The sequence below is a fragment of the Apaloderma vittatum genome, unplaced genomic scaffold, assembly GCF_000703405.1.
Source record: "Apaloderma vittatum isolate BGI_N311 unplaced genomic scaffold, ASM70340v1 scaffold4956, whole genome shotgun sequence".
Lineage (NCBI taxonomy): Eukaryota > Metazoa > Chordata > Aves > Trogoniformes > Trogonidae > Apaloderma > Apaloderma vittatum.
In genome coordinates this window covers 52,746-65,300 of record NW_009722188.1, presented here as the reverse complement: position 1 = coordinate 65,300, position 12,555 = coordinate 52,746, and the positions used below count along the sequence as shown (strand labels likewise).

The 12,555-nt window shown below is 38.7% G+C and overlaps 1 protein-coding gene across 1 annotated transcript in view; it reads right to left on the bottom strand.

The window, feature by feature from the left end:
• Positions 1–1,002: 1,002 nt before the first annotated feature.
• Positions 1,003–12,555, bottom strand: part of LOC104275654 (vitellogenin-1-like) — a 42,034-nt gene continuing 30,481 nt past the window's right edge. Inside the window, 12 exon segments of the mRNA XM_009871670.1 lie at positions 1,003–1,318; positions 4,285–4,446; positions 5,642–5,801; positions 5,907–6,001; positions 6,558–6,655; positions 6,992–7,178; positions 7,863–7,998; positions 9,885–10,023; positions 10,523–10,608; positions 10,611–10,667; positions 11,198–11,404; positions 12,429–12,555. Of these exon segments, the coding sequence (XP_009869972.1) occupies positions 1,200–1,318; positions 4,285–4,446; positions 5,642–5,801; positions 5,907–6,001; positions 6,558–6,655; positions 6,992–7,178; positions 7,863–7,998; positions 9,885–10,023; positions 10,523–10,608; positions 10,611–10,667; positions 11,198–11,404; positions 12,429–12,555 (1,573 nt within the window). The 3' untranslated portion in view covers positions 1,003–1,199.

Here is a 12,555-nt window from a genome sequence, read left to right as displayed (position 1 = left end):
CACTGAGAAACGTTATTCTGTAATTGTTCAGCTATTTAGTCTTCAGTCGTCTTCCTGATAGCTCCGTTTTTAGTTAAAAAGAAAAGTATTTTCTTTAATGACAGTTTCGTGACATAGTACCTTGCCCATGCTAAGGCTTCTCTTGGAAGAGCATGCAAGCTGCGATTGCCTGTTACGGAAAACATATCACGGCTCACTGCATGGCTGATTCGCCTACAAGGTGAAGAGAGATTGTGCCGTTGCTCAGGGTTTGAAGGTGTCACCTATTCCTGGTCCCCTGGGGTGGGAGGGAATTGCCTTTCTGCATAGGCCTAGTGCAAAGTAGCAGATTGACACTTCACTGGTTAAACACAGTCTAACAGTCCTGCTTGTACTTTATTTTAGCTTTATGATGCTATTGATCTTACACATATTTCTGTATATTACTTTTTTGGAGTGTTTGGAATGCTACCTGATGTATTATTGTTCCCCGAAGATTTCGAAGGCATCGTTTCCATAGATATACAATAGGAGATGGTAAACCAAAAAAACCCCACAAGTTCCTATTCTTACTTTTAGTTCATGAAACAACAGCACATCCATTGAAATTTAAATGAAAACGGAGACTGTGTCACACACTATAGCTCTCTGGAAAGCTACAGTGGGAGTCTAGCAGTCCAATTCATTCCTTTGTAGAATGTACTAAGGCTAATAGTCTTGCTGGGAGTAAAATGTACTTTTTTGCAGAATGGTTCCAAGAACAGACTTTGCTCTTTACCAGAAAACATAAAAGAAAACAAATGCTTACTGTGTCTTTAGTATGCTAAATATGAAATTCTTTGCACAATGGAATGTTAGCAGTAGCCGTAATCATGTTTTCCTTTCATCACCTACTGAATATAATTTTAAGAGAGGGCTGCTGTAATTATATTTCGGATAAAAGGAAGCAGAATTTCTCGATAATGTTATAGTTGGTCTGATTGTTTTGTTGATAGGGAAAAAAAAAGAGAGAGACTACATGAATACTTATTTAATGAACAACATATTTATTAAGCAGTGCAGACTGTACATAATGCATTTGACTTTGGATGCAATGCTGTGGGTTTTTTTTCTTCAAGCACATTTCTTAATATTTTACTACACCTATTACATTCTCTTATCTGTCCAGCTATTCAATTATCTGTATAGTAAGTCTATAGCAGAACACTAAAGCATTTAGCTTAACTACAGTCACCAGTGCAGGTACAATCAATGTCAGCATCCACAGACTCGACAACATCCTCAGATGCAGATTTCTTATCGCCACTTCTCTGCCATTCCTGCAGGCTTACAGCTGTGTCTGTCAGAAGAGGGAAGCCATTGTTAACTAACATCAAGCAAATTAACACATTTCAAGGAACTACTGTTTTGATGGCTGCCAACTCCCTCATCAAGTAAGGAATGAAATCCTGCCCCCGCTACTGACATCTAACTGACTCACTGACTTGGAGCAGGATTTTCATCCATGATATAATTACTTCCCTAAAACCAGAATGAATAACATTTCATGAAACACTCAGACAACAGGCAGGAGGCTGTAAAAGTGCTGGAGGTAGCCACCACCAGTGCAAGACCACCACGTACAAAGACACATCAGCAATCTCTTTTTATGTGAGTGCTGCGTATCGCTGCATATTTCAGCTGACTATTTGTCAAAGTTCATTCTGAAGAATAAGCTCTTTGGAGAATTTTCAGAGGTTCATAAACTTCTAATTAAAGTTTCCCATATATTGTGAAATCTGGCAGAGCGTTGTCAGTGGCAGTATTAACCTTACCACACTGCTTTATCAACAGCAGCTTGAATAAGCCATATCCCTTAATGCTGAAGTAATCTAAATGGAATAATGACATTCATCCTCCCAATAAATATTCTTAGCTAGCTGGAGGTTTATCACTGCATCTGGAAGAATATTAGGACATTCATTTACATGAAATTTGTATAATGAGAACGGGTAAGTCTTTCATAATTTTACCTCCATTTGTTTTATCCCTTAGTTAGACAATACATTTATATCATGCCATCTCTCATCACAGGGAAATCTGGAGACCACTACATGGGTTCGGGTTGTATCAGTCAGTTATCTCCTGAAAAGTTAACACTCTCCTTGGCTAAATTACTGTCCAACTTGAAGAACAGATTTTGCATAATAAACTGGGTAATACATATTTTCCAGAAAGGTCCTGGAGATGCTTTTACAAAATACATAGTATTTTCAAGCTGTGAAACGAAGTATGCTATAAAATGTTTGAGTTCTGTTTTTTATATACATTAATTCTGGTTATGTCTTTTACTCTTGGGCACACTGTGGGTCTGATCATATTCATATGCATGTAGGAAATAGTTCCCTCATTGAACTGGATCATGGCTGAGTAACTATGATTCCTATGGGTAGGGCTGGTGGCATGTTTGAAGTGTAAACCAATATGCGGACATAAACTTGGAGTGATGTCTTTCTCAGTGAAGATCCTAAGACTACAGTCTTACTGATTTGAGGACAACAGGGGGAAATTCTGTGTCGTTGTACTTCATTTTATCCTTGCTTCACTGGTGACAGCAATGGGTTCCCTCTCTTTTGAAAAAGCAGACTACCATCACATAAAAAGCTGACAAAAGATCTTTGTCCAGTGTATGCAAATATGTGTTCTCAGCTTGAGGAAGGAGGATTTTGTTTCTCCAAGTCATCGAATGCAGAAAGAAAAAGAACATTTTTTAAGGGCTAGCCTTGCATTCCTATTGATCTCTAGCCTGAGGAAAAGCAATCATCTTGCTAAAAAGCCACAAATGGCATCTTTTTCCTTCCTTCTCTCCATCCTCCTCCTTTTCCCCCCTCCTCCTCCTTCTCCTCAGGATAAGTAAATAAAAAAAGCCCTTGATTAGGAATGCTGCTAGCACACTTCCCAGTCTCTGGTTCAGTAAATGAACCAGAGAAACCTGCAGTTGCTGTAAAGCAGCACTGGCTGCGACAACTAATATATCTTTTTTTTTTTTTTCCCAATTTTCCTCTTTTTTCACACGTTTTTGTGAGAGAATGAGACAGCTTTATTATAGCCTAATATTCTGAGGCAGTGAGTGGGCTGGGGTGATGACATTTCAGAGATACAGACTTGGACACACAAAAGAAATCTGTGAAACATGGATATGACAAGATTTTGGAAGGTTTTTTGTTGAGGGTGGGTTTTTCTTTCCATGAAAGGATGCATCTATTCACATCTCAGGGAGCTGTCAGAAAACTATTAGCACTCTCTCTGTGCTACTTGTTGAATAGGCTGTTGTAGATGGTTGACTATTATAGAAAGATACTCATTGCTTTTATGGGCTGATTCAGCACATTGCAGATATTAATAACACAAAGTGCAACGCTCCACACAGCTGTTGTTTAAAATCAGACATAAAAAACTCCATTCCTTTCCACTATTACCCAACAGAGGGGTCACTTGTCTTCAGTGAAATTACACTGGGTTATCCCAGCTAGTAATGGATTTGAACGACAATGGTTGACACAGAGAGCAGATACCAGTGAATACTCCCTAATGGTAGGTTTCCCTCTAAGTTATATATGTAGTTTGTAATTCATTAAAAGATTTAGGAAGAAATGCACCAGAAACATCAGTAGGTTTCAGGCTGGATTCTGCTCCCATGCTTATATAACTTCGGCGTGAACCTGTGTTAGAAAATGCATCACATCCACGACAAATTGGTATAAGTAAAAGGAGAAAAAGGCCCAGGGTGTTTAAAAACTGGGGCACAAGTGTGTGTGTATAAAATACCTTCAAAACCAAACCATTTTTTGGAACAATCTCGAGAACATTGTAGAAATGTGTTTTTTGCTGATGTATTGCACAGTGGCATAGCATGGCAGCCTAATCACAGCAGTCATGTCACACTACTTGACTGACTTTCAATTGCCTTGCTTGCCCTGGTCTACACAAAATTGCAGGCTGTAATGTGCATAAAAAGACTCAGTGTTGCTTATCTCAACTTTATGGATATCCTGAAAATGTGAAAAAAATTTTATCGATCCCTGCTACCCCTTTTACCACCTCAAATGTTTTTTCTCAGATGGCGCTACCTGCCATCACCTAAACTAGCTTTTAGCTGGCCAATACTGTCAGTGGTTATAGCAAACACTAATGGGATTAAAACCAGCAGCTCTGAGAGGAGCTGGAGCAATACAGGTCTGCGTGTGGCTGTGCTGTGTTTTGTTCTTTCGAGTGCTCTGACAGAGCTCCTACAGTACGTGACACAGAGAAAGAAACACATCGTACCTTTTGGGAAACAGCGGAAGCCAACCTTAACTGAAGCTTTTTTGATTGGAGTACAGTCTTTCATACATTTCAGTACTGGGTCAACAGAGTAGCACGTAGATTCCTCTCCATCAATAGTAGGACTTCGATTCAGCTTCACATAACTGCGTTGCAGCTTGCACCCTAAGAGGAAAAGGAAAGGTAGTTAAAATTGTAGAAATAAATCCCAATCGATTGGTGCAATAATAAAGGTCCATATTTTCTCTTCAGCTTTTATTAAAACACAGATGCCTGACAAACCATTTTCACAGTAGCGAGGTTATTGAGATAGGATGATAATAAGTTGGGGGATAGAGGAAACAGTCTGAAAGGGGAGCTATTTTTAAAATCTAATTGCACAATATAACCCAAATGGAATCATGTATACTCAGTTTTTTAAAACTACATAATACACAGAAAATAACCTCTCAGGTCTGAAAGCTATTAAGAATAGATACTGCAAGCACAATGGCTACTTCATTGCATTAGGAAAAATGTCAACTGTAGTGAATGGATATAAAAAAAGGCAGCATTTATATAATAACATCAAGGATAATTTTTGTTTTGGATGATTTTTATAATGCTACAATTATCTCACTAGAAAGGTATAATGTAACTTAACAGGATCCCAGCTATGGCTCTGTTTCCTGACACACAGATAAGTACAATTCTGCTGCCACTGAAGTCAAGGAGAAAACAACCATTAACTTCAATAAAGTTATCTCAGGTCCAAGGTAAATGGAGCCCTACAGAACAAAACTGTATTGATGTTACGGAAGACCATCATTATTTTTGCAGCTACATGTGAGAGTAAGCTCTTGCTTCAGGAGTATTTCTAAATATTTCCTTGAGATTGCGCCTTCAGATGGTGCAGAACAAAAATGAAATTTTGTACACTCTGAAAATTTACATAAACTTCAGATCGATACTGCATTCGTAGTCTGCAACTTGTTTGATTAAATTACGTCTTTAGAAAAAAGCTGAAACCCTTTGATTCGGTGGTGAAAATCATACGTATTTCAGTGAGAGCAAGATTAGGCCTGATTTTGCATCTTCAAGAACAAAAAAAAAAGTCAGTCGTTGTAAGAAATTATAGTAGAACGAATCATTTAACATTGAACTGCATGAGACAAAGACTTCTGCTGTAGTATATATTCTCTATATTCACGGGCAGTGTTTTAAACAGTAGTTAACGAAGCTAAAATGGATATATATTGCTATTGTCTTTTCTAAGTAAAAGATATCTGCTGCTTTAAAAAAAATATACTTTCTCGCTATTGGCAGAGGAAAAGTGAGAGTGTATTTTCCTTAGGCATGAAGTGTTTTCAGATCTACTCACCGCTAGAGCAGGTGTCTTCTAGCAATACCCATGAATGGACAAAAGCAGAACAGCTGTGTGCCAGCTTATGATTTGGCATTTGGAGTTCATTGTGCTTTTCTCTGTCGTTATTTCCGCACACTCCACAGGTCTTTCCTCTCATCCATGAGGCAACAGTAACCTATAAAAAAGCACATCGTTGTAGTGAAAAGTGAAGTGTTGGTCTGCTACATTGCCAAGGTACTAAACAGAAAGAAAGTAGTAACCTTGAAAGTAACCCCAATACCTTAAGGATCACACCATCAAAAAACACATTCTGCAATCCATATGTTGGAGCTTCCACAATAACTGTTGTTTCATTCTTATAAATTTTAATGTTGCCTGTAAAAAGATAGGGAATCATAAGGTGATCTGCTTAATTCCAAATTAATAAAGTGAGTAGCACAAAATACATCATAATGGATTTTCCTTCACAAAAATAATTTTCCTGCTACAGTCAGATTTTATTTTTATTTCTTAAAATAATTCTACTGCTCTTCTGTATAGTTGGAACTGACTTTTGTGTCCAGTATGCCAAGTCTCAAAATGATAATGACATTGGTGGTGCTCCAGTTAAATATCTGAATCAAAGTATCTAACCGTGACTCTAACAAGAACGTTTCTGCAAAACAATCACCAATATGGACATACCAGTTATATACCAGAAAGGCCTTTATATACCTGCCAATTATGCTGGATGGAAGTAAGAATGTATATACTACAGGAAACAAGAATGTAAGTCAATACAAATCTCAAGGGGGTAGAGTCCCTAGATTTTCTTTGAATTGATTGCACTTGTGTTTTCTTTACCTTGAGTTTTTCTGTGGCATTTAAAAATAACATTGTCAGGATATTTAATTTCCATGTTGGTCCTGGAAAAGTAGATTTCACAGCTTACCTTTTCTATACTCAGAAATTCCACTCTGTGATAGAACTGGTTCTTCATTGCACGCCACAAGGAGAGATGAATTTGTGGCAGGACAGATTGTGATGTTCCTTCAGAAAAAGAAGAGGAAAAGAATAGTGGTTAATTTAAAATGTGAAAAGAAGAGAGATTTGTGACCAAAGATAGCAGAGAAACAATTTGAATATCTGAATTTTGAATGAATGAGATTTGTGAGCACAGTATCAGATAACGTTGGCTATGAAACTGAAGACAAGAGCAATGAAATCAAAGAATCTCCTATGAGGATTCCTTCTGGAAATCCTGCCTTTCCGCAAGCATCTGACTGCAAACCAGTTTCACCTAGGAGCTAGACATCTCCCATCCCCAGACTAACTCCCTGAAACTTTATACCTAATTCCTGAGCCCTCAGAATTAGCCACACTTACGCTGAGGTTGTATTTATGTGAACCTCTCTTGAGAAAGACTGAGGATCAACCTTTCTTGTAGTAATGATGAATTTTGGGTGTTCAGTACAGTCTTGGGCCACTATCAGGTTGCAGCTTTTATTGAAGGAATATGTATGTCCCATGTGATCGAATGTTTTGAAATCTTCCGCTCTGACTTCACATGTAGCTGCAAAACAAAACCAGAAAAGAAATGGCAGATGTGACAATGGCATCCTCAATAAGGTTGAACTATCCAGCAAACAGGAAAGAAACTTCATCTCTTTGTCTGAAACATTCAATGTTGGCAGAGTCCGTAAGGACAGGACGGCACTACAGAATAACTGCTAGGTATAGACTATACTAGTATTGATTTTGATTACATGCCAAACACAAAACTCAGGCTAACAGGGACTAAAATGTACTAAATTTTTCAGAAACTAAAAATAGTAACTAACCATGATAAAAAGTAATTCATATTGCAGAATGCAGAATTGCAACCAGCTAAGACTCATATAACTACTTTTTTAAAGAAATAAAGAGGGGAGAAAATATACTATCTGTCTTGTACCCATTATCTGGTGCCTCTCAGTGAAGAGATGGCACGTTCTTAGAAGGGTCTACAGACAACCTCTAGGTTCTTGCAGAGAGGAGTGATTTCTGAACGCTGAATATTTACATCAGTTTGAAATCTCTTCATTCACCTGCCAACAAACGTGCTTCTAAGTGAAGGAGTGAACTGTTGAGAAAGCAGGGTTGGAGATACTACGCTTTCCTAGAAGGCCATTACAAGGAAAGGCAAGGCCCAGTCATAGCAGAGGACAGATCTACAAACATTGCTTATTCATGAGAAAAGCATAGAAGTAATAGTTACATTGATCTTCTTGTGCTATTTGCGAAGCTATTTTAGCAAATACATTCCAGGCAGTGATATCTCTAGTCTTGTAAGTTGGAGATGGGCCTAAGGGCAGAGTGAATGGTATTCGGAGAGCCTGATAGTAAAATGTTACCTGAAAAAGCAGAAATGAAAATACATTAATATAAATTGAACCATATCACTCAAGATATGACTGCAAACAAAGTGAAGATCCTTACATTGAAAAAAAAGATCTTGAAGTTGCATTTATACAATTGCAGTTCTGTTAATCCTAGAATCATAGAATGGTCTAGGCTGGAAGGGACCTTTAGAGATCATTTAATCCAACCTCCCTGTCACCAGGGACGCCATCTCTCAACAAGATCAGGCAACACATGGGGACCGAACGGGAATCGAACGCACAACCTTGGTGTTATCAGCACCATGCTCAACCGACTGAGCTAACCAGCCCCCTATCATTATGATGTACCCAAATATTAACCTTTTGTGAGGAATCATTGTCTTCTTTTCTAGTCACTCTTCTTGAGTTTTTGAGAAATCATTAAAGATGTTGGAAAATAACTGATATAGATGAATCAGAGTGGTTTGGATTGGCAGGGACCTTAAAAATCATCTAGTTCCAACCTTTCTGCCTTGGGCAGAGAGAGCTCCAACTAGATCAGGTTGCTCAAAGCCTCATGCAGCTTGTCCTTGAACACTTACAGGGAGGGGACATCCACAACTTCTCTGGGCAACCTGTTCCAGTGTCTACTCTTTTTTTGGTTTAAAGCCACTACCCCTCATATTATCACCACATGCTTTTGTAAAAGGTTCCTCAAAACCTTTCCTGTAGGGGCCCCTTTTAGGTACTGGAAGGCTGTTATGAGGTGTCCCTGGAGCCTTCTCTTCTCTAGACTGAACAACCCCAACTCTCTCAGCCTGTCCTGGTGTGGGAAGTGCTTCAGCCCCTTGATCATCTTTGTAGCCCTCCAGCGGACCCACTTGAGCAGGTCTATGTCACTCTTATGCTGGGGACCTCAGAGCACAGTATTTCAGGTGAGGTCTCACAAGTTTAAGTGATGTTTAAGTCAAGTTTAATGTCAAGTTTAAGTGACTTATAAAAAATAAGGTAATAAGTTAAGTAATTGAGTAAGTTGATGGATGTGTCTGGAAGAGTGGACAGCATCCATTACAGGCTGAAAACTGGCATGATGAGCACTGGGGTAAGACCCCTCTCTGTAGTTACAAATTACATCTACCAAGAGACTCAAATTAATGCCTAGTGTGCCTACTTCTTCATTATCATATATTAAAGATGCTGCAATACTGAAGCACCATGGAAGGTTAAAGACACACTAATTTCTTTGTGTATGAATAGCTAGCTGTTATTAATTTGCCAGAGATCCATAGGGGAAATTTTTCAAAGCAGTGCACAGGGATTTGGTGGACAAGGACCAATTAATCAGTGTGATTCCGCAGATCCAGTCTGTGCAAGCTGCTCTGAGAGTGTTATTAACTTCTCCAGTTTGGTTAAGACAGAGTTGTATTTGTGGCTGTCATAACTTACTCAGACCTGTGTCATCAAGGACGGTTACTGCAGATGTGGGACTTGGGCGCCAACACAGATAGATGCTGATACGTGGCTGCAACGCAGTGCAAGGTGTTCTCATGGCCTGCATCATCTTCTTGGAGGTGGCTGTACATCCCACAGAACTAGTCACACTGAGTCTAATGAGTAAAGGTGGGAGTGCAGAGCAGTCCTACTGGAGACAATTTGGGCCTAACTGCTGTTCTCAGCGTGGAAATACGGTATTTGACTAGAGAGTCTGATTTTCAGTTTATTGCTACATTGCAGCAAAGCAGCACAAAATCAAAAGTACTCTTGTATGTATTTCAAGACGCACGTAATTTAGTCAGGTATATAACAACTTCTCTAAAAGGGAACATTTTGCTTTTTTTCTCCTTACATTAAGTATCAAAATGTTATTGGTTGAAAATACATTCAAGGTATGGAAAAGGAAAATAAAAATTGACACGTACCCCAGGAGCTTTAATTACGGTATCAATTGTTCGTGGAGATGTTGCAGCTGCCCTTACTATAAATTCATGAGATGGATTTCTCTGATGTGCTTCTGAGAAGCCCAACACGAGCGCTGCACCAGGAACATATTGCATGAATCTAAAGATGAACAAGATGTGATAAACTCAGGTACATAAGTAAAAGCAGACAAGGGAGGATGAGGACTACTGATGAGAAAAAAGCCAGGGAAACAATGGAAGAACTGAACAGTCAAAGAACTAATGGTCAATTTTACCCAGAGGAAACGTATTGCTTTATTTTACTCATTTTAACTGAGTATTTTTTGAGACTGAGTAGAAGAAAATTTCAAACCAAAAAGACATTTTGAACTGAAGTATCAAATCGTTTAATATGGAAGATGAAATTAAGCATGCCAAGTTTTTAAATATTTGGGGGATATCATTTAATATAAAACATGTGGAGAATTAAAATACGTTCGCAGAACACTTTTGCGCCATTGAAGTTGTGTTTTCCACTCCAAAAAACTCCCTAAATATGTCGGGGATGAAAAATTTCATCCAACTCTTTCAGTGTTTTTATAAAGCTAACTAGTGTGAGAAAGGCAAAGTAAGAACTTAGGAAAGGAGAAATTACATACGCTTTGCTTGACTTTTTTATCCAGGATGGGAGGCTTCCCCACTGCACCTTCAGCTGCACGGCTGGCTTCCTCGCCAGCTGGCCTGTGTGGTAGCCGTGGCTGCTATCCTGTAGTCCCGGCACTCCTTGCCCCATCTCAGTCTGGCCTTTACAAACAGGGAAACAGTCACTCAAAGTTTAGCAAAGAATCACAGAACCACCCCTGACCTTTTCAAAATCCAAGCTTTTCTTCTTTCCTGAAACTTCACTTTGATCCTTAATGTTTCCAAGTCTTTCTTTTGCTCTAAATAGGCTCACAGAGAAATTTTGTGTACACCCAGAAAAAACTCATAGTGGAGCAAATAAAAAATAGGTAGTAAAGAAGCAGTCATTTTTTCCAACATTTTTTTTTACTTCTTTTCTACTTCAACCGGTCATATTTTGTTGTAGCTTGAAATTCAGTATCTTTTTTTTCCCAGAATTTGAAGTGGCTGATTTGTTTGTTTGTTTGTTTGTTTCTAATTGAGAAGAATGGTGAAAGATAGGAACAGTATCAGAAATTTTACAAGGTTTGTGAAACATTTGAAAATATGTATGTTTTCCTGTTCAGTTCTGCTAACCAGCAGGTGCTCTGTGCTTATTTTAAAAACTCTGGGCTTTTTAGATGTCTCTCTGGGCAAAGCTGCCTTGTGCTTACCTGTGCTTTCAGGGGCAGTATTACAGCATCAGCACATGCTTTCCAGTTGGTTTGAGCCAGCTGAACCACAACTAGTTGCACATCAACTTTGGCAGCATCAGAACGAACATATGCTGTAGCTTGATAACCTTGATTTTTGTTGTCACTCCTTACTGCCTGTGCCACAATCGTAATGCCAGGTGGAATTACGTCTCCCAGGAAGTTGCGCTGAAAAACAACCCCAAACCATCTGTGCTTAAGTATTTCTGTGTATTCACTGGAGAGCCTACAGTCCAGTTTATGTGTGCTGATAGCAGGAAGCAGCCCTCGTCCTTCATCGGTTCAGTCTGCGGCAATTATTTCTGTATCCTCAATATTTAAGAATAAATTTGGTTGGAGCCTTGATTATTCCATTACCAAGGAGTTTTCAAAGACATGATTGAAGGGTTCAAGACTCTTCCAAACTACCTTTAAGCACACAGTAAGACTTTTCTTCATTATTTTAGTATTTCAAATAGCTGCCTACCGTACATGCTAGATATCTTCACAGCAGTATATACATTCCAACATATTTTACTACACTAAAGCTTGTTCAAGCCAACTATTTCAAAATCCTTCTTAGTATCAGAGTTTCCATAGACATTGCCTGCATTTGCAGAACTCTTTGTTCTATTATTATGTAGATATCTTTACTTAGTACCATTATAGAATACTAGGTGTGTAACAAAGTTAAAGATGATCTGTGCTGAATGGGACTTTGCATTTACCAATCAGTAATGACCACAGAGAGTATGGTTTTAGTTATACTCTGCATGCATTCATGACTTCAGGTCTACATCTAAAAATAATTATGAAGACTTAAGTTAAAAAAATAACTTTAAATAAAAATCTATTTATTTCCTCCTCATTTTTTTCTTAATGCAATTTGGTTTCCATTTTGGGCTTTCATAGAAAAAAAGAACGTTCTTTCTGCTTTAACCTACAATCCCATTCCCTTCAGTTTTTATAATTTCCAAATCTAGGCTCTCATATACTACAAACACCTTTAGAAATGATGGAAAATATGCCCAAGAAAGCAGGAAAAAAAGCTCTGAAGCCAAAAGAATTTAGAAAAGCTGTTTTCATGGGGGGAAAATATCTTAACGGACTTTTACTCTCCATTTCCAAACTTAATAGAATGCCACCACATCTACAGCTCTGCTCAGCAACCAGCAAAGTCCGGCTGCTTGTTTGTACCTCACAGGCAGCATACCTCACGTGTCAGGCTGGAGCTGTGGCTGTGGTAGACGGTGACTCCTTTGCTCCCGTGGCCCCTCCTCGAGGTGTGACCAGCACTTTCTCCATTGTGGTGGCTGCTGCTGCTGCTTCTGCTGCTGCTT